At 35.9% G+C, this 22,085-nt stretch overlaps 1 protein-coding gene across 1 annotated transcript in view; it reads left to right on the top strand.

Annotated features, from left to right (window-relative positions):
- GRID2 (glutamate ionotropic receptor delta type subunit 2) overlaps window positions 1–22,085 on the top strand; it is a 1,401,829-nt gene that overhangs the window by 1,023,313 nt on the left and 356,431 nt on the right. Inside the window, exon 9 of the mRNA XM_029943131.1 lies at window positions 15,475–15,576. Within this exon, the coding sequence (XP_029798991.1) occupies window positions 15,475–15,576 (102 nt within the window). The remainder of the gene's footprint in view (window positions 1–15,474; window positions 15,577–22,085) is intronic.

The following is a 22,085-nucleotide window of genomic DNA, read 5'->3' as shown; positions in this document are numbered from 1 at the left end:
TTATAACTGGATATTATTATTAATTTAGGAAAGAGAATCACTGATTTGTTAAGCCATGATTATAATAAAATCCCATCTAATTTACCATTTATTTTACTATATGACTTACAAAATTCATAAACAATATTATATTATGGGATTATGGGATTTATTTTTAAATGGATTTTTATTAAAGAACTGGAGATGCTTCTCAGAAAGGTATAGCTAAGAGAACGGTCTCAAATTTTGTCTGTATTCTAAATTTTTATTTTATATTTTCTGATACTGCTCAAGTGTCTATTTTGAATTTATTTCTTTATGCTTTGGCTTGAAGTCTTTGTACATCTGGTGTTCTATTCTGCTGTGACTTTGGAGAAAGGCTACCATTTGTTTTTGTTTTTGTTTTTGTTTTTGTTTTCTGGGAGGATAACTTCTTGAGTAAATTTCTGGGTGAAAATTATATCTTCCGTTGGACATAATATCCCTTTAAGAGACTTCCTCTGATACCTATTGAATAATTCCTACTATATATGGAAGGCCAAGATTAATTAATAATTTCATGTTCAGTTACCAGTGATCTGGATTATTATTGGCAAGACAAGAATGATACCTGGTCATTGATTCTGTACATTAAGGAAAGATATCTTCAGGAAGTCAAATGTGATAAGCACAACTGTAGAAGATATTATGTGTCCATAGTAAGATTTTGTTATATACAACAAATGACCAACTTTCATTAAATATCCTTTTTACCTGAAATTATAAATAAGACAAAGTATCTATTTAAATATAAAATAATTAAATTAAGGACCAACAAAAATATTGACTAAACTAAAATACTGATAAAAATTCAGATCATATTTGAGAATTATTTGAAAATATTTGAAGTGGGTGCATTTTAACTCATTCTGATCTATGTCTGACTATAAGTAGTCACACATAGCTTCAATTTCGACAGCCGGATTTAGAAAACCATGCATAGATTGGAGTTTACTTGCTATTTTTCTCCATAGTATATAAAAAGGTATATTTGAAGTACATACAGATATGTCTAAAGGATAATATAAGCTCACTCATACATCCATTAAACCAAGGACAATGTATTGAGAATTTAAAAAAAAAAGATATTTTAGGTCAAAACCATTTATTGCTTATCTACTATATGCTAGGATGCAAAAGTGCTAGAGGTATTCTAATGAATAAAAAGATGATTTCAGCCATGAAGGAGCTCAGAATTCTACTGAGGGAAGTAGGGAAGTAAGTGAGGCAAACCTAGAATAATGCCCCAGATAATAACTACTGCAGAAGATTAAACTGAACACTATAGCAAGAGCAGACTCATCACTGTTTGGCAAATGCTTCTTCAATTCTAATTTGAGGAAACTTAAGTCAATCAATGTATACAGAAAAATAAATTGTTTCTGGTGGATATGGAACTCATAAACCTACTTCTTCTCCCCAAAGATACTGTTTTAACTGAAAGCCTTGATTAAAAGTTTGATACTAAAATGAGAATTAGTGAACTGTGATCTGTAGTGAATTGAATTCTTCTTTCCCCCACCAAAACAAAACAAAACAAAAAATGAACCCTGGAATCTGTGAATGTGACCTTATTTGGAAATAAAGTTCTTTGCAGATATAACTTAGATAAAGATTTTGAGATGAAGTAATCACGGATTAGCCACGTTGGCCATAAACCCAATGATAAATATTCTTATGAGAGGAAGGTAGAAAGATTTGATAAAGAGAAGGGGAGATGGCTATGGGAAGATAGAGGCAGAGCTTAGAGTTAAAGAACCACAAGCCAAGGAATTCCTGTAGCCACAAGAAGCTGGAAGAATCTAGAAAAGATTCTGCCCTAGAACTTTTCAAGACTGCATGACTGTACCAAGCTTTGATTTCAAGTCTGTTTTCTGGAACTGTGAGAAAACAAATTTCTATTGTTCTAATATGCTGAGATTGTGATTGTTATAGCAACCATAGAAAACAATGCAAAATCTATTTGGCCATATTTTCCAAAATAGAGATAATTTTAAAGTGTTTCAATCAGGTACCACTAAGACAAAAGTGCATACAGAAATGCCTATCTGAATCACACTAGAGAAACCTTAAAAAAAAAAAGTTTAAGATAAAAAGGAAAGTATTGGGGAAATGAAAGACTATCCTTTGTATAAGTACAACTTCCTGCTACCTTCTAAAAGCCTTGGGTGTCCGTTCAGTTTCAGAAGCAGCAGTGATCATTAACTGTCCATAAGCCATGTGTTTCAATTATTTGTTACTGCACCTTAAAATTTACTGACTTAAAACAAAAACGTTTATTTTTAAGGGTTTACCAGGACTTCTGTTTAGGCGGGGCTCAGTGGGGATAGGCCACCTCTGCTCCACATGGTATTGCCTGGGATGGCCCAGCGGGAATCAGAGGACTCAAGATGGTACCACACACGGGTCTGGGGCATTGGTGCTGGCTGTTGGCTGAGGTCCTATGGATTTCTTTCATGTAACCCCTTTTTATTTTCACATAGTACTCTCATTATTCAGTTTTCTGGCCTCACCTTTTTTTTTACTTGATTGTTGGCTTCCAAAAATGAGAAAACAAAAGCTACAAGATGTCTTAAGACTCAGGCCTAGAACTCATATATCATCCCCTCTGCCTAATTCTGTTGGTAGAAGCAAGTCCCAGAGCTAACTCAGATTCAACGAGAGCGGGGAGTGGACTCTACCTCTGGATGAAAGATTAGTGGGCATGCACAGAAGAATGATCTGTCGCCATCTTGTAGGCAGACTGATACACAATGGTCTGCTTTTTCTAATCATGTTCTTGGATGAGATTTGATCCTTTCTCATGGTATCTCCCTTCTTTAAATATTGAATACTTATTATTTATGCCAATCTTTTAGGAATTAGTAATATGCTGCCTAGTGGAATTTGTTGTATCTTTTTTCTTTTTAAAGTTTTTCTGCTTTGTCATTTCAAAAAGATAAATCCTTGGAAGTATAAGATGTTCTATACATCCTTGCATCCCATAACACTAGCACAGCAAGTATTTAACAAATGTCTTCTTGATTATACATATTGAGTGAAGGGAAAATAATGTATTTACACTATTCACACTATTGCATCAATGTCCACTAGATTATTTTTTGCTAAATCTCTTGAAGGTTACTGTGATCAGTTAGTCCTAACCTCTTCCAAATACTCCTGCCCTTTTTCATGCTTATCATGTGTGTGTATGATTATAGTTAATAATTGCCAGTGGAAATATATATGGGGAAAGTAGTTAGGGTCATTAATTTTCCAAGTAATTAGAAAAACATGTAAATCCACAAAGACCTCTTTGTTTGAAGTGTGCCAGCATTTCTAAACATGCCTGATTTATGGGAGTCTCAATGGCATAAATGTTTGCAGTATCTTGCAGTGAAATAAAAATTATTTTCAAAGCTGGTAGAAATGCTCAGAGGCATAGTCAGTCATTTGACGATTCAAAGTTATCCATGAAATGCCAGCACTCCATTCTCATTGTGAGCATAAACACAGGCATCTAACGAAGTGGAAGCCAGAAAGGAAGGATCACCCAGTGATCTAGACAGTAGTGGCATGTCAGTGTTAGGATTAGGTCACCTGATTACAATGGCCGATTGTACTGCTCCTGGTAAAAGTTATTTGGAAAATTTGAATGAGTAATCCTCTTTCGTTCATCACAGGAATGACTCTTGGTATGAACCCACTCATTCCTGGAACAATTGTAGAATCACAAAGCTACATAGGATTTTATGAGAATTTGCTGATCTATTTCTTACTTCGAGATAAAACCCATATGCCACCAAGGCCTCTAGGCAAGTGAGATTTAATTTACTCTTTGAGAAAAATAAGACCCATTCATCCACTCAACAAATATTTATTATTTATGACCTATATAGGTGCTGGGTTTCCACCAGTATATAAAACAGACAAAAATCACTGCCTTTGTGGAACTTACAGTTTAGTAGAACAATATAAATGTTTCCAATAATCCTTGTTGGCTTTATATATATTTGAGGTAACTTTGCTCATATTATAAGAAACTAGCCACAGATAGACCTAATCACTAATAAGCTGTGAATTGTGAGAAAAGAGTTTAGAATTTATTTGCATTAATCCCTTACTTGAAATAAAAACTAGGCCTTCAAGCACCCAGGACAATGTTCTTTACTTTTTCCCACTCCTTCAAAAATATCTTTCTTTTCCTACCTACATTGATATAGTTATAGAATGCATTTACAAAACCTAATACAACTTTCATGTAATTAACAATAAATCTTTTGGTCCCACATGACAGAAACCCACCTTAATCATTGAAGCAGAAAAAAGGGGGGGTTATGCAAATAAATTTTACTTTTTCAAGAACCCAAAGCACAAATGGAGCTACACTTTGGAAATGAGCATTCAAACACCATTAGGACTGTCTATGTGCCCCTTGCTTTATTCTTCTCTGAAAACAAATCTTATCGAGGTCAGAATCCCTTAGTGATTTCTGGTGCTAAACTGCCTGGGTTCAAATCATGATGATTCCATTTTCAAGCCAAGTAATTTGGAACAGATCAATAATTTTTCTAATCCTCAATTTCCTCATCTGTTAAAATTAGGGTCATTAATAGTATCCACTTAATAGGATTATAGCAAAAAAGTAAATCAAATAATACCCAGGGCTTTGGTACAATGCCTGCCTCATAGGAAGTCTTCAATAAATGTGAACTGTCATTACAAAAGTAAATGTCAAGGGCTGAGCTGGGGAAAGCTGAGCTGCCAGGTATGGGAGTAGTTAATTGAAACAACAAGCCAAAATGAAAGTCAATTTAGCCTTTATACACTTACTGCCATAGGAAAAGCAAGTCTGGAAAGAAGGTCCCAACTCCCCCAGTGTCCTCTGTTTTCATACAGAATGACACCAGGAGAGAATCAGATGTATCAGCACACGTGGTGGGGGGACATTGCAGGGGGGATTGTCTCACTGCTGGAGGGAACCCTGAGGTTCCTGCAGTCTTAAGGTCTGGTGCAGGGGTGAGAAGGAAGGAAAGGAAGAAAGGAAGGGCTAGGAATGGAAAATTATTGGATATTAAGTCAGAATATAGGAGAATATCTGCCACAGTCTGGCTCCAGCAGGTCCAGGGCTCCCTGAAAGGATGGACGGTGTTGGCAAAAGAGAGAGTGAGAGAGCCTCAGCTTTCTTTCTGCTCACCAGGCAGGCATCTCTGCCCTTCTGGCAGGCATCTCTTTTTTATAAATGAAGTGTAAACATGACATCAAAAAGGTGGAATTTTTACTATAAATAATTCTCAGTGATAAAATGTTTTAAAAAGCGTACAGAAACAGGCTTTACAGAGGTATTTTTGTAGGAGGTAGTTAATTTTTACAAATAGGGTAACAAGATATTCTTAGTGAAACCAGTAGTAAATCTTACAACTAAGAAGATAGCAGCATAGCAAATACGTTTGTTTATATCAGTAACACTAAGATTTAGGCATTGGCTAGACTAGGAGTCATTCTGTCTGGCTCACAAAAGGAAGAATGTATCTGTGCTGGTTAGTAAGCTGCTTGGGTAAACCTTGTTATTTGATGTTGAAGGTGTAAGCACCATAGGGGCCCTAGATGTGCTGGCCTTTGTGTATGAGTTTAAGTTTTAACTATTTTTACCCATCCTCATAATGAATATCAGTGTAAGGGAAGGTATTTTGTGGCACCAATTACCAAAGGTTTGTGTAGTCACTTATGTCTGGTTCTTGTTTGTTTCTTATCTCTAAGTTAGGCTCTTTTTCTCAGTGGGCCAGAGTTAATAGTAACTCTTGTGTTATTTAACCCCCTTTATAATCTATGTCTTAGGTTTGTGAGGCTCATTAGAAGAGCCTTTCGACAAACATCTGCAGTGCTTTGTCTAAATTCTTTGTAGAGGTGGGAATATGCTTCTTCCCATGAGGTATCTGTGTGGGGAGTATCGGTCTGATTTGGAACATTGTGAGGCCTAATCACTAACAGCAGTCCCATTCCCAATATGAGCCAATAGTAGAAGGAGATACCAGGTTCACTTCATGGCAGGAGCTGAGCAGTCGTCTGCCATTTCCTTGCTGTGACTGTGTCGTCCAGCAAGGCCGACGCGGCTCCCAGCAAATATCTTCAGGGCTACCCCCTCCCTAAACCAGGATCTTCTCAGCAGAGACTCCAGCCTCAGGGCAAGGCCCAGATAAAGGCCTCTGAATGGAGGTTCCTGGGCCAAGGAGGCAGACACTGCCTAAAACTGCCAGCCAGGTGGACCTCAGTTCTTGATTGCAACTCCCTTCAATAGGTCTATCAAGCAAAGCCATCTTAATTGCCTATAGTCAGGCCTAAAAAATCACTCATAGGTTTTTGGCCAGGAGCTGTACTCTTCAAGAAGATTTTGCATTCTTGAGAGGGCTTTCCCTCCTGGCTAGGTAATGTTTTATCCCCTTAAGTTTCAACACTTTATAGTTCATGGATATTTTGTGGTTCTCCTTTTCATGTCTTAAAATGAGTCTTGGAATTATAAGAAGCACTCATCATGGGTTATGTTTTACTCTTATTATTGCTGGTGTTGTTGTTATGTAATTGTTCAAATGGTAGGACTAATATGACAACTTATTTTATTCTCTGCAGGTTAGGTGATGCCATCATTCCTCATATTAAAGGCTTTTGAAAAGCATTTCTTGATCTTTATTATGTAGAACTTATCCTCTCTGCACCCAGGAAGAATGAGATTTGCAAATCTACACTTCCAAAAACAAACAAACAAAATTCAGTAGCTCAATATATAGCATGGTGGCTATATATTGAGATCCTCATTTAAGGCACTGTTTAAGAAACGATCAACAATCACTACATGATGCATTAAGTTCCCTCTTTAAAAATCCTCCAAATTTGTTTATTATTCGGTAAAAATGGAAGTCCTACTTTGGGTGAGGAAATCTGTATTTAAGAAAGTGGTAGGGAGACAAAACCAGGGATTTTTCCTGATTTCATGGAAACACAGATAATTGGTACAATAAATGTTAATCTATAAAAGAGAGAAACATAATATTATCCTGGAGGGACATGAGCTAACCTAAGGGGTGGGGATAGGTAGTCAGGGAAGATCTACACTAACCTATATCGATGTTTACACAGAGATACAAAAGATGAGTAAGAGCGAATTCAGTAATTCATTGAAGAATGGCACGTATCTAGGATTCTCCAATCAAGGAAAACTGCATATTCAAAACCATTGGTTCTCAAATTTGGCTCTACTTTAAAATCATCTTGGAAACTAAAAAAATACCAATGCCTGTATCTTATGCCAAGAAATTCTGATTTAATTAGCATGGCATTACCTTTGGCATTGTTTTTGTTTTATTTATTATTTTTTAACTCCCAAGTAGTTTTGATATACATCAATGTTTCAGAAACAATGTTTAAATTCTTAAGGCAGAAGGATTACGTCTAACTCAAGAAACTGAAGGAAGACTAGTATCGTTGGAGTTCAAAAACAGAGACAATGTGATGTGGCATGAGATTGTGAATGTAAAATGTGGTCTTGGCTGGCCACATAAGAAGTTTGGTCTTCCTCTTGATAACAGTGGAAGACTTTGGAAAGATTTTAAGCAGAAGGCATCATATCTAAATTTATATTTATGTTGTAATGTAGAGTGAAGACTGTAAAAAAGAAGCAATGAAGTTAGTCTGGACTAGAATTATGGAAAGAAGATGGAGTTGTATGGATTTGAGAGTTTGTTTTTAGGGGTGAAATTAACAGATTGGCAATCGATTAGATATGTGTGGTTGTAAAACAGATTTGTCAATTTCTGTCAGAAGAAGGGATGGTAGGGGGTAGATTATAAATTTAATCTTTTAGATATTTGAAGTGCCTTTGAGATATCTAAGTAGAAACATCAAAGATATAGTAGAATATAAAGGGGTGTCTGGACTTGAGATTTTAGATTGTTTGGGAAGAAAGATCACAGTTCAACAGAAATGCTTTACATTCAACTTTGTAAGTGTACATTAACCTTGTAACTTCAAAACATAATTATTTTACTTGTGAAACACATTGTATAGGCACTGGGCACACAAAGGTAATTAAGATGGTGCCCCTGTCTTTAAGGGGTTAATTATTTAATGGACAAGATAGAAAGAAAGGGAATTCTAATATAGTTTTAAAATGAAGAGTCCCCCTTTAAAACATCTCAAGATAGAAAAGAATGAAAGGGAAGATAATCCAGCAACTTTTATCAGGTTGTAATCACTAAATGCTAAAATATTATTAGAAAAAATATTTTTAAGAATCCGTTTCATGTTTATTTATTTTTGAGGGAGAAAGCAAAAGACAGAGTGTGAGAGGGGGAGAAGCAGAAAGAGGGGGAGATATAGAATCCCAAGCAGGCTCCAGGCTCTGAGCACACAGTCCAACGCAGGGCTTGAACTTACAACCCATGAGATCATGGCCTGAGCCAAAGTCAACACTTAACCAACTGAGCCACTCAGGTACCTCAGGGGTAGAAAAAATTTTTGATCAGAAAGAATAGGTAAGCGAAGAGTATTTGAGTGAGAGGAATAATCCCTGAAGAATTAGAAAAATTGGCAAGGGCACAATATGATAGCAGGACACAATCTCAGATAGGGGATGTTTTGTTTTTTCATTCAGTTTAAACTGGAAAGGCAAATAAGAAGGAGGAGAAGGAGGAGGCAGAGGTGGAGGAAGAGGGGGAGGAAGAAGAGGAATTAGGAGGAGGAAAGGGAGAAGGAGAAGAAGAAGGAGGAAAAAGAGAAGGAGGAGAAGAGGGAGGAAGACGGAAGACGACAGCAGAGATTTTATTGAATGCATTCATTTATCAGATATTTATTAGGACCTACCAAGTACCAGTACTGTGATAAGGGCTATGGGTACAAGAATAGACAAGGTAGGCATTATTCCGGCCTCACAAATATTACAGCTTCCTATCTTATTTAGAACAAGAAAAATAAAATTGCCTGTTTATTTGAGAAAGTGTCCCTAGCTAGCTTCTGCAAGAGAAGCCAGTGAAATGATGCCTTCAATCAGTAAAGGTAAGTAGCCATTCTGTGACACTGCATGGGTGTGTAAGGCAAGCTGTAGAGCCATGCTTCTCAATCTTGGCTATAGGTTGAAATTGCCTGGAAAGCCAATAAGTAATACTTATACCTGGATCCCATCCTTGGATATTTGGACTTAATTGTTCTGGGTTTGATCTGGTACATCAGAAGTTTTAAACAATTTCAAGTTATTCTAATATGCGGCCAGAGTTGAGAATCACAGCTATAGAAGCATGGTCCATCACTGAAACCAGTAAGTGACTCCAAATGATGATGCTGAGGAATGCTGATTACATAGGAATAATAATAATTATAAATACTGCATAGTCTTCAGGTGCCAAGAATGCTCCTAAATATTTAACGTATATTAAATCAGTTAATAGTCTCACCAAGCCTATGAAGAAGCTACTTTTATTATTCCTATTTGAGAGGTGAGGAAACTGAGGCCCAACAACACATGCCCAGCAAGTGTCAGAGTAGGTGTCTAAACCTAAGCAGTCTGGTTCTAGAGTTTTTGGTCTTAGCCTCTATGATCTACTGCCTTTAAACATAGTATAATAGTAATTTTACACCAGGAAAAATTATAAAAGAAGGGAAAATTTATAATAATGGTAGAATATTATTAAATCAGTTAAATGCCAGTTGATAACTGAAGAGTGGTTATTATGGCTGCATAAAACATCTCTGAACTATTCTTTTCATTTATATATATATGTATATATATTCTCAAGTTTCTATTTTGTGGAAATCAGCTAAGTTCATCTTACTGCACATAGCATAGAAATTTTGTTTTCAGCATCTATACAGGGAAATGTAAGCAGTTGAGTCAGGTCATTTTTTTTTCTGATATTTTTTTCAAAGACATTTTCTCCTGAAGGAAACTCAAGTGCTAAGGCTATTTCACATAATTTAAAAAATGTCTACTACATCATGATAATGACCAAGCTGTAGAAACAGAATCTTAGGAGGAAATAATCATCCCCTAGGGGACAAGTCCTACAAATTGAACCTATTTTACAGGTGAGAATATCACACACACACACACACACACACACACACACACACACACTCTTATTGGAGGGATTACTGACACACTACATCCCTGTACATATCAAGGGAAAACCATTCCCATTTAACACTATAAAACATGCATCTGAGTCAACCTGCCATATGTATTTTTTTTACACATTCTATCTCATTACAGAAGTGATATCTACCAAATAAACGCTGTGCATATCTAACTGGTTAGCTTTCAGCTACTTTGCTTATGCCTTGCTCTTCCCTTTTTTTCCCGTTGAAGGCTGGGAAAGCAAACAAAGGACATGTAGTGGCTGCCAGCACACAGCCTGCGGTACAGTGGGTATTTTGTGTCCTGCACCTGGAGCTTTGGTACTATAGCCAGGCTTCGTTTGTTCCATATGAATACAAGATAATAAATGTAGGGAATTCCATTTGGCATTCAATTAAGAGCTCTCTTGACTCCTGTTATTAAAGCCTATAACTAGTAAGCGTAAAATTAAAGTTGAACAGTTCAGCTCTTTTTGACATTATAACACTGCCTGAAAAATAGTGATGCCAAATGAAATCAAACGTCATCCCCTAAAGCCCATGGGCAAATGAAAGGAGAAAATATTGAAGGAAAAAGAGTAAATATCTTAAAAACTTGGTCATTTGCTAATGACATAACACATGAGATTAGAAACGTATTACTGTTCTCATGCAAATACAGCAACCATTTTGTTGAACACAAGATACTACATTGATTTTAACAGAGAGCTACAAAATTATTATTGCAAAAGCTCCAGTGAAGGAAATAATTAAAGCATTAAGCATTTTTAAGGTTTTAAAGTGGTCTTAAGCAATAACCAGAAAATACTATAGGAAATCAATATACTGTAATTGAAAGGAAATTGAATTGGCCCTTATTTTTTTAATCCCTTCTAAATTTTCTCTACACTGCCAGACCACAGGAGATAGTGAATCTTGTTTTGCTATCAGCAGTACGACTTTCTGTAAATCTTATGTGCTGCAGGGGCCACTTTTATCATTTTTTACTTAGAAAGTGCTCAGCTGAATAGATAGTATTATAAGATTTCGTGTGCATTATCTTTATTAGTCTCTGGCCTCATTGCTTAAAAAAAAAAGCTGGTTGGGGGGGAACAAAACAAAAATACAACCAAGCAAAACCAACTTCTCCACATATCCAGAAAAGTCAAGTTAATAGAATTTCAAAAAAATGAAGCCATAGATGTTCTTAAATAAGCCTCACACTTGAGCTTAAGTGAAATGCTTTTATTTCTTTCTTTCTTTCTTTTTTTGTAATCAAACGCTATGCCAGTCAATCTTGCTATGCCGCAAGGAATATGACCCATTGTAGATACAAATTCAGTTTGAATCTGTGAACTTAATTCATTTGTATTGCTTATTATTGGAAGGAGCTATTACAATCAAACAGAATAGCTTGAAGGGAACCTCAGGAAGATGAGTAGCTACGAACAGAAATTAAGCAATGTTAAAACGTGAAAAATCCTTCAAAAAGATGTGAATTATCAACATTTTCTGTGTGTGTTGCTGTTTCTTTCATCGTTTACCTTTAGTATACAGTTGGAGAAGCATGAACAGACCTTAAAATAAGTGAAATGCATCCCACACTTATATTTGGTAAGTTGGTGACACAAAGTAAAGATTTCCAGAAATATTTTTGAGACTGTCTTGTCCATTTCATTTGTCTACTACTTTCGTTATTCTACTCAATGCCTCTTGATGGCTTAAGTGGATAAAAGATAACACACAGAAAAGAGCACAACCTCTCAATCCTCAGTTTTCCCTTCTGCAAAACGGAGATAATGTTACCTTTCTCATAGTGTTGCTTTGAGAAGTAAATTAATCAATATAAGTAAAGACTTCAGAGGACTGGCATATACCAGGCTCTATGTACATGTTATATTTCTTAAAATAAAAACGGTAATTATAATGATTTACCTTTTAAACTGGATTGCCAAAATATGAATTCATGGGGTGCCTGGGTGGCTCAGTCGTTAAACATCTGACTTCAGCTCATGTTCTGATTTGGCAGTTTGGGAGTTCATGCCCCATGTCTTCTTTGTGCTGGCAGCTCAGAGCCTGGAGCCTGCTTTGGATTCTGTGCTTGTCTTGCTCTCTCTGCCTCTCCCCACTCATGCTCTGTCTCTCTCTTTCTCTCTCTCAAAAATAAACATTAAAAGGTTTTTTTTTAAAGAATAAAACAACAAAATGTGAATTCACTAGCTGTTATACTGAAGCATCTACTTAAGAGTTCTGAGCCTTAATTTTTTTACTGTAAAATAGGAATAATATTTTCTATACCTACTGCAGAGATCATATTTATGAAAAAAATTATAAGCTATCAAACAGCATTGCAATGGAAAGGACTGGAATATGGACTTTAAAAGCACTAGTTTAGCAGCACCAAGTGGCTCAGTCAGTAAAGCATCTTTTGATTTTGGCTCAGGTCATGATCTCATGGTTGGTGACTTTGAGTCCCACATGAGGCTCCACGCACTGATGTGCAGAGCCTGCTTGGGATTCTCTCTCTCTCTCTCTCTCTCTCTCTCTCTCTCTCTCTCTGCCCCTACCCTACTTGTTTTCTCTCTCTTTTTCTCTCTCTCTCAAAATAAATAAATAAACTTTAAAAATACATATTGAAAATAAATAAAATCACTAGTTTCATCTCTTAGTAGTTATGCTGAAATGAGCCCTTAGTTTCTATGCCTTATTTTCTTTTATTGTACAATAAACACTACCTTCTTATAAAGGTTTTTTCATAACGTTATTTTGAGGCCTAAATGAGATCATCTATGAAGAGCTTAGTAACAGGGCTAACACTTAGAAAGGGTCTGAAAAATGTACAAGAAATAGTTTATATGAAATAAGTGTTATTTTAATTTCTGAATAATTTCTTTGTTATGCTCCATTTTATATGTGAGAAGTAAATATATTTTATTTGTATTTTTCCAGATAATATGTATTCTTATCTTTCTCTGTCTCAAAATTCCATCTCTGAAATTCCTAGTTCTTGGTGTCCATAGTTAAGTCAGCTAACATTAAGTGTTACAGTTTATGCATATAAAGGAAGAACTGAATTAAGTAAAAGATGTTACTAAACCTGAAATCCATACTGCTGTTATGATGAAAAGGAACAACTTTACAACTGTTTTGATCAAAGGACATGCGAGTCAGATAGCAAGAAAAGAGAGAGAGAGAACATAGTAATGGGAAACACCTTCATCAGGCAGAGGAGACAATGATGTCTTGTAATATATATGTGAAAGAAGAAAGAATTTGGCCACATGTGTGTGAGAAGAAACATCATATATGTTCACATCATGTATGTGTTAAATAATGTTTAAGTTACTACCCAGGTCTGAAGACAAATACTTTCTTATTACTATTTCAAAAACCCAAATGTTTGAGTGCCTTAGAATTTTTAAACCCTTGACTATATTCAGTTATATTTAAAGGAAGACATAATTAAGAAGAAGCTGGAGATGATATATTATAAATATTTATCCATAACATTGTTGAAACAAACTGCAGAGCAAGTTTTGCTGTTATGCCAGGGGTTAATATTTTGACCAGTCAGTATACCAAAATGCTCTGGTCAAGTTTGCATTAATAGAGATCATTTATTTAGACAGACACTAGATTTACCAAGGCAGACAAAAAAGAAATCCTTATATTTACTTTGACAGCTTAGACATGTTTACCTTGAACAAGATGATGTCTTAAAAACTATTCATTAAGCTTAGAATTAAGTAATAGAATTGTAGAAGGCAGATAATGTATTAGGTCTTTACTTAAGATTGTAAATCATTTTCCTACCAGTATTAATTTATCTAAGAAAATAAAATCTTCTTGAAAAGTTACTAGAAAAAGTGCACATCAAGGAATGTAATTGAACATAGACTTTGGATGACCTCACAAGAGAACAAAAACTCAAAAGAAATTTCACAAGGTTTTAAATTTGACGAGAGGACTACAATATCTCTGATAATTAGACTTTCAACACACTTGGATTTGCTAATTGGATCTAAGTTCTAATTAGATTTTTCAGGTAACTAAGAATGACATATCATTGTATGAATTTAATGTGCTTTTATCGTTGAACCCTACAATTAGCAGCCTTTTCCAAATTCCTTTAACACAAGAAAAGCTGACTTTTTGTTTATATCGTGGCATACTTTCTCTTTAGATCTACGCACACTTTAGGTTTCTTAATTAAAACGTTTTCAGAGGGACACACAGAGAAACCTGAGTTTTAATAGGAAGCACCTAAACCTTTTATTGTGAAGGAGACTTGCCAGTATCTTGACAACTCTGGAAGCCACAAACAAAATGCAATACAAGGAAATAAATCAGCCTTTAGGAGGAAGCCGCAAAAATAACCAGGTGCCCCTAAAAACCATTCAGTCAATTAGAACACTCTCCAAATATAACTAAAAATCTGTTACATTTTTAAAGCATGCAAATAATAATAGGCTCCCAAAAATGAAGGTTCATGGATATAGTATCAAAATTAATAGCATGACATTTCTTCCCTAATTGTGTATTACAGCATTCTCTGCAGCTTTGCTCATTGAGTTATCTGCTAATTCAAGTCATAACATCTCTTTTTTTCCTCTCATATCTGAATTGAGAGTCATCAATTTTTACCGTCTTGTGATTTAGAGGCAGTGATTTTAAAAATGGTAGCCCTTAGACTTGGGTATTACAAGAGATAAGAACTACATGAGGATGTAAAATTAAACCAGTATTTGGAGTGTGAAGAGCAGTGAATCATTGCAACACTTTAAGGGAAAGGCTGCTGCCAAAATATTCCAAGGAAATTGATAGCACTGACAAAAAAGACAAATTATATTGTTGTATGTACTATGAATATTTGAAAACAACAAAGCCATTTACATGACTTTTTCCCTCAAATAAAAGTAGTAACCCTTCTAACTGTATTAAAAATCTCATAGTTTTTTCCCCAATAAAACAGTGTAATATCTAATTAAACCGTTGAAATTATAAGAAAATCTAACTTGTGCAATAACTGATCTATTGGAACAGCCTTTATACTAAAATTATATGCACTATTAATTTTTCCAATTAGTGCATTACTGGGACTGAATTATTGGTGTATTTATAACTCCTTATTAAGTCACATGGCCTCACTGAGTCTCCTAAAGCATATTGCATACTGTCATATGTCATACAATGATATTTAAAGGCAGGAAATGGAATTTCTGATTGCTTCATTTGCTGTTAAAAAGAGAAACCTCTGCAGGACCCTTCCTATACCAGTTATTCTGAGAGATATCACACAGTTTGCTTAAAGATCTTTGCATAAGTGATTGGATTGTCCCTCAGTCAGGAAAGTGACCAGGCAATTTCATCTTTCAGCTTGGATGCTGGAATCCTGTCACGGGGCTGAACGGGTCACTGACGGACAAGAAACTGGAGAATAATATGCGTGGAGTGGTTCTCCGTGTGGTGACTGTTCTGGTAAGTCTTATCTGAGTCTCACGGTTTGGGCTTCTCGAAGTTACTGTATGCTCTGTTTAAGTGACATCATCGTCTTCAAAGAGCATTTAACAAATCCTGACTATGCTTTCTAAGATATTTTGCTGGTCAGATGTTCCAACCTTCAATTTATATGGATTAGAATCAGATTTTTGCAGGTTTTACTTTTAATTATAGTGATTTTGTCAGTAACTTTCTCCGACATAAGAGGCCCAATTTCCATCCTTCTACAGTTTCCTACACATGATAAAAGTAAAGGTCTCCCTCAGACATTCTCTCCCTGTAAGTGTGCAGAAACGAGGGTAATCTTGCCAAACAAGGGTAGAGTTGACCAAACTAAAACAGTGGTAGAAAACAATGCTTTTCTAGCACGAACCTACTTCAAAGGAAAAATCATCCAATTGTTTAATAAATATTTATTGAGAATTGACCTTGTTCAAGCTTAGTGCTGAATACTGGGGACACTGGTGAATAAAGAAATAGGTGGGGAGACACCTGGGTGGCTCAGTTGTTTAAGTGCCCAACTTCGGCTCAGGTCACAATCTCACAGTTTGCGGGTTCGAGCCCCGTGACGGGCTCTGTGCTGACAGCTCAGAAAGAGACACACAGGATTCTGTCTTTAGGAAGCTTACCAACTACTGATTTTGTTATTATTACCTGTAAATTCTATGAATTATACATAAAAAATTATTATAATTACATTTACTCAGAAAATCAAATGGTAACTATTATCATTATTCTGCATATTATTTTCTCTTCTGATAAACATAAACATTTCATGTTAATAAAAATATTTTTAACCAGCAATATACTCAAAATGGATACTGTCTGAATAGGTATAGAGCGGAAAGATACTAATTTTCCTCTGCTATTTCTGTGAGTTTAGGTTTATGTTACTTTATAGTAAGTTTCAAAACATCTACAGTTGTAAGCTTTATTTTCCTTTAGAAAAGCCTACGTGTTTTTAAATTTGAGAAAGGTTTTTCTATAGACTAAATAAGTTATAGAATTAGTAGATTGAAGAAACACAGTCTTTTTGATAAATTAATGCCAACTGAGTATCTATCAAAGTTTGTAGCAGCAATGGCTGCCCCGTGTAAATTGTTTGATTAAAGTTAAGTAGACTCAGTGTGGTTTTGATTTGTGTTTCCCTGATGATGAGTGATGTTGAGCATCGTTTCATGTGCCTGTAGGCCATCTGGATGTCCTCTTTGGAAAAGTGTCTGTTCATGTCTTCTGCCCATGTCTTCACTGGGTTATTTGTTTTGTGGGTGTGAAGTTTGGTGAGTTCCTTGTAGATCATTGACCTTGGAACTCTTGTTTTCAGCTCAGATCATGATCCCAGGGTCATGGGATTATGTCCCTCATCCAACTCCACCCTGAGCGTGGAGCCGGCTTAAGACGATCTCTTTCTTTCCCTCTGCCTCTCTCTATCGCAAATAAAAATTTTACAAATGTAAAAAAAAAAAAAAAGTTAAGTAGACTCAACATAACTTCCTGGTTTAAAAACGATCTGTATCGGGGTGCCTGGGTGGCTCAGTCAGTTGAGCGACCATCTTCGGCTCAGGTCATGATCTCAGGGTTCGTGGGTTTGAGCCTCGTATTGGGTTCTGTGCTGACAGCTCAGAGCCAAGTACCTGTCTTCAGATTCTGTATCTCTCTCTCTCATTCTCTCTCTCTCTGCCCCTCCCCTGCTCATGCTCTGTCTCTCCCTCTCTCTTTCAAAATAAACATTGAAAAAAATTTTTTAAATAATGAAAATAAAAAGATCTGTGATATTCTCTATAAGACTACATTCTTTTTTTTTAATGTTTTTTATTTATTTTGAGAGAGGGAGACAGCGCAGGCAGCGGAGGGTCAGAGAGAGAGGGAGATACAGAATCCAAAGCAGGCTCCAGGCTCTGAGCTGTCAGTACAGAGCCCAACACGGGGCTCGAACCCATGAACTGTGAGATCATGACCTGAGCCAAAGCCGGACGCTTAATCAACTGAGCCACTCAGGCGCTCCTATAAGACTACATTCAAATGAGTAGTCTGTCCCCATTTTTGGTACCTATACTGTTTTGATAAGATTTTTACTTTTGGCAAATAATTATATTATGAATTCTTGACAACTTGAATGTGAAGGTGCTTCTGTACATGCCCCAGGCTGTGGTTATGCATCTGAATTGATGTGCTAATATTAAAAAAAAAAAGATGTTTAAAGTGCGGTGAACTATTAATAGTCCTCTCTCTGATTATTAACATGAAATCTCAGGAGACAACTTCAATAAAAAAAATACATGTATTGTTTTTGTCTTTGAGGTTCATATTTCTAGGCCAAGCTAGCTTCATTTAGTCACAAAGCAAATATTTAATACTTTAGTATACAATAGACTTGGATAAATAATGAATACTAAGTATACCTATAACATAAGTATATATATTCACCTTATAGGTGTATTCATACCTCAAGGTATACATAGAATCTTGTTGGGAGATGCACATATAAAAATACTACAGCCAAGAAGTATTAAGTACTTTCTATATGCCAGGTATTTATGAAGTTCTTTGTCTGTATTATCTTATTGAGTCCTTCCAGTATTTCCAAGAAATAGATACTTTTCTGATTACAAGGAAGAGGAGGAGGAAATGGGGACATCCAGAAGTTGGTTGGGAAAGAAATGTGGAGGATATACTGATAGTAAGCAGCAGAGATAGTTAGGATTCAAATACAAAAAGTCTGACTGACTCTAGATCTCTTAATTTCTTCCCTCTTAACATTATATTATTCTCTTCCCTACTCTTTCTGTGATATGTGTGAGAACTGAGGTGTCTATAGAATTTTACTTCACTTGCGAGTTAAAAATTGAAAACTCTAAATAAGATGGCAGTGAGTAAAATGGGAAACCTTCATATGGCCAATTATTTTAAATTCATTTCCAGGCTGAACAAAACGATTGCTGTTTTGTGCATAAAAGGGTATTTGGTTTACACAGTGGTAATGGGTGCATGCCCCAGCCTCACCTTCATGACTCATAATGGTCTTCGTTCCCTGTAAACTCAGCCCTGCACAGATCCCAAACATCACTAGTGAGTGGAAATATGGAAGCAGTGTTTCCCCAGGTGTTCTGTGAGGAAATGTGTATTTATCAGTTACATAAAATGTTCTTACACTTGTTACACTCCCACGATCCAGCCATTGTACTTAATACTTTGATAGGCTTACTGTTTCTTCCTGTAATTCCTGTTTTAATGGAAACCAGCCATGACTTTCTTATTTATTTCCTACAAGCACTCTTCTAGGTGCAGCTCTTAACTTACATGGCCTCACAGGCTTCTGCCATAGACACTAAGGATCATTCTCCCCTCAACCCACCCAGCACCTCCGAAATCTTAACTAAATCCTGAAACTTTGATTTGTTTTGTAATAAACTTGATTTGACCATATAAACACCACTTCCTTGTATTCTATGCACTTGCTTCCATCATTCTAAAGAAGGGAGAAGAAGGAGGAAGGATCCCTGTGCAAAGCCCCTGAGGGAAGGTCTTTCAGTTTTTATTCCAACCTAAATGCAATCTAATCCCAGTGCGACACATACCTCCTTTACCGCTGAGGACGTTTATGCTATAATGACACACAGGTTAATAAAATTGATTTTCTTTACCTAAATTTTGAAGCCCCCATTCTTATCACTATTAATGGTAGTTCATTGACTTGAAAGGAATAATCTGATACTTTTTAAAACTCATTTGCAAGTTAGTTAACATACTGTGTAGTCTTGGCTTCTGGAGTGGAATCCAGTGATTGATCACCCACATACATACACTACCCAGTGCTCATCTTGACAAGTGTCCTCCTCAATACCCATCACCCAGTTACCCTACCTACATCAACCCTCAGTTTTTTCTCTGTATCTAAGAATCTCTTATGGTTTGCTCTGATATATATTTTAAATGAAATAATTCAGCACCATACCATTTATGATCCCAGGAGCAAATACATGGTACATACAAATGGTTAATTGAAAAGAGTCAAATAAAGGGATTATTAACATGGATGTAAATAGGGTTAAAGGAATCAACAAGGGTGTCGAAGCACCAGGACCTAGATACACAGCAAGTCTTGCTTGACTACCCTGATGGGGCATGAGGAGTAAGTAATACTATCAGATTTGCCAATAGCTAGAACCATGGGCGAGAGACCGTTCAGTAGTCACTGTGAACTTCCGCACAGCAAGAGGATGGAGAAAGTCACAGCCAAACCACAATCAGGCAGTGAGGAACTGAGGAAAGTGGTTACCTCAATTTCACTCTTCCTGTCTTTCTGTCCTTTCATTGTCTTCAGTTGAGAATGTAACCAGAGTCAGAGGGCAAGGGAGCCCAAGTAAGGAAGACCACGCAGGTCTGCCCTCCAGGACACAAAGCAGGGCAATGAAGGACATAATGGATCCAGAGGGGAAATAGGGAAAAACCAACATCAGCATCTACTGTTTGAAAGGATCTGTTAAAAACTTTAATATGTCATTTAGTCCCTATAAAAACCCCACAAAAGATATACTGATGGCATTAGAAGGATGAAAATAGGGCACAAAAATGTTAACTAAATTTCTATGACCATATAGCGAACAAGAGTTAGAGATAAGTTTCAAGCCCAGAGATCTGAGTTCCGGAGGCCATGTCCTTAGCCCGTCTTGTATTCTGCTTTAAGAATCAGAATGAACTCATGTTAGGTTTAAATTAAATACAACTATTGACATGGGAGGGTTCTAGATCCTGTGGGATTGATAATTTAGGAGTCTATTTTTTTTAATGTTTATTTGTTTTTGAGAAAGAAGAGGAGGGGCAGAGAGAGAGAGAGGGACACAGAATTGGAAGCAGGCTCCAGGCTCTGAGCTGTCAGCACTGGGCCCAACATGGGACTCGAACTCACAAACTGTGAGACTGTGATCTGAGCTGACGTCGGCTCTAAATAGCATCACATGTGGATAACTATAATCAGCCATCACCAAAGCTACATAAATGTCTTAGAAATGGAGGAAAAGATGGAATGTTAATAAAACTCAGACCCTACAAGCTAAGTCCTTTTTCTAAACTTTTTGTTTTTTTGTTTGGCCCACTAATCTCTACTTTTTATTGAGTGGACCAAATGTATTATTACAAGGCACTTACTAAGATTTCCTCTTACCTTTTACCTTCTGAAATAGTGCAACTGTGGATAGCCACAAAAAACCAATTATATCATTCAATTTTTTCATGGCAATTCACAAATTATTGTTGGAAACATCACTGAATTATAAATATTGTTATAATACAAAAAACAATGGAAATAATTTGCAACAAGTGAAAAGAAAGGCTTGAGAAGCTATGATTTTCAAGATACCTGAAAACCATTAACTGGCATTCAGAAAGAGCTCACTGATTAATACTTCTTATTTTCTTGATTTGCTTTTGCTTAAAACAGACATGGCATCTTTAATGAAACATGAATTCACTCAGAAATTCATTTGAAAATACTTACTGAGTGCCTTCTTCTAGGTTCTTGGGGTACATGCAAAACAGACAAACATACTGACTTCTGGGAATTTTATTCTATGAGGCATCTTCTAAAGTTCTAAGAATATTTTTGGAAAATTTCAATAACATTGTCCTACATTACATATGCAACACAATATTCCTTTGCCATTACCATAGAAATAATCTTGAAACTTTGTATAAGTACATGATTGGAAATTGATGTTATAGCTGTGGTGGTGACTTTTCAGTACTTTCTAAATTCAAAACAATACAATTTTTAACATTTTAATATCTGTGAAATCAGGATGCATCTTTCAATTAATGATTCCTTGTGATTATATTTTCCAGCATATTTTATCTTTATTAGTGGTAGGAAAAACAACTGTGCATTTTATAATTGAAAACATTTTAGATTAAGTAATATATGGAGGGTATTTTTATAAAATTAATTAAGTTAATGGATATTCCTGGAAAGTTGAATTCAACAAAACTGGGCAAGAAGCCATCATAAAGAGAGAGACTATTTTAAATAATTTTTCCGAAAGAAAAGAATTAACACTAGGAAATCAAGCCAATTTTTTTTACAAAAGAGAATAATAGCAATTAAAAAATTACTGTCTAAACTAAAACTATCATTAGAGTCATAGCTCTAAAAGTAGAAAATACACAATATACACAAAAGCAGCTCATCTTAAGCTAATACCACAGAAAGCAAAGTCCAGACTATGTGCTGAGAGATGGTACGTTTCCCCAAACAACTCACCATGAGAAGAGTATGGCAGGCAGCCGCCAACTGAGTTATTGTTTTATGAGTAATTACCTTTTTCCAAAATATTTCCCTATTATTAGTCTTACTTCTTGGAATTTTTTTTTCAGCAGGCCTATTTCCCTCTGAAAATTTACATGTTATCTGAGATCAGAGAAAACTAAAACAAACTAAACCATTAGCCTTGATTCAAGTATTTATTGAGCTTACATTATAAGCTAAACATTGT

Source organism: Suricata suricatta, chromosome 1, assembly GCF_006229205.1.
Source record: "Suricata suricatta isolate VVHF042 chromosome 1, meerkat_22Aug2017_6uvM2_HiC, whole genome shotgun sequence".
NCBI classification, from domain to species: Eukaryota; Metazoa; Chordata; class Mammalia; order Carnivora; family Herpestidae; genus Suricata; species Suricata suricatta.
Note: the sequence above shows the minus strand (reverse complement) of the source record. Positions and strands in the feature narration are given on the sequence as shown.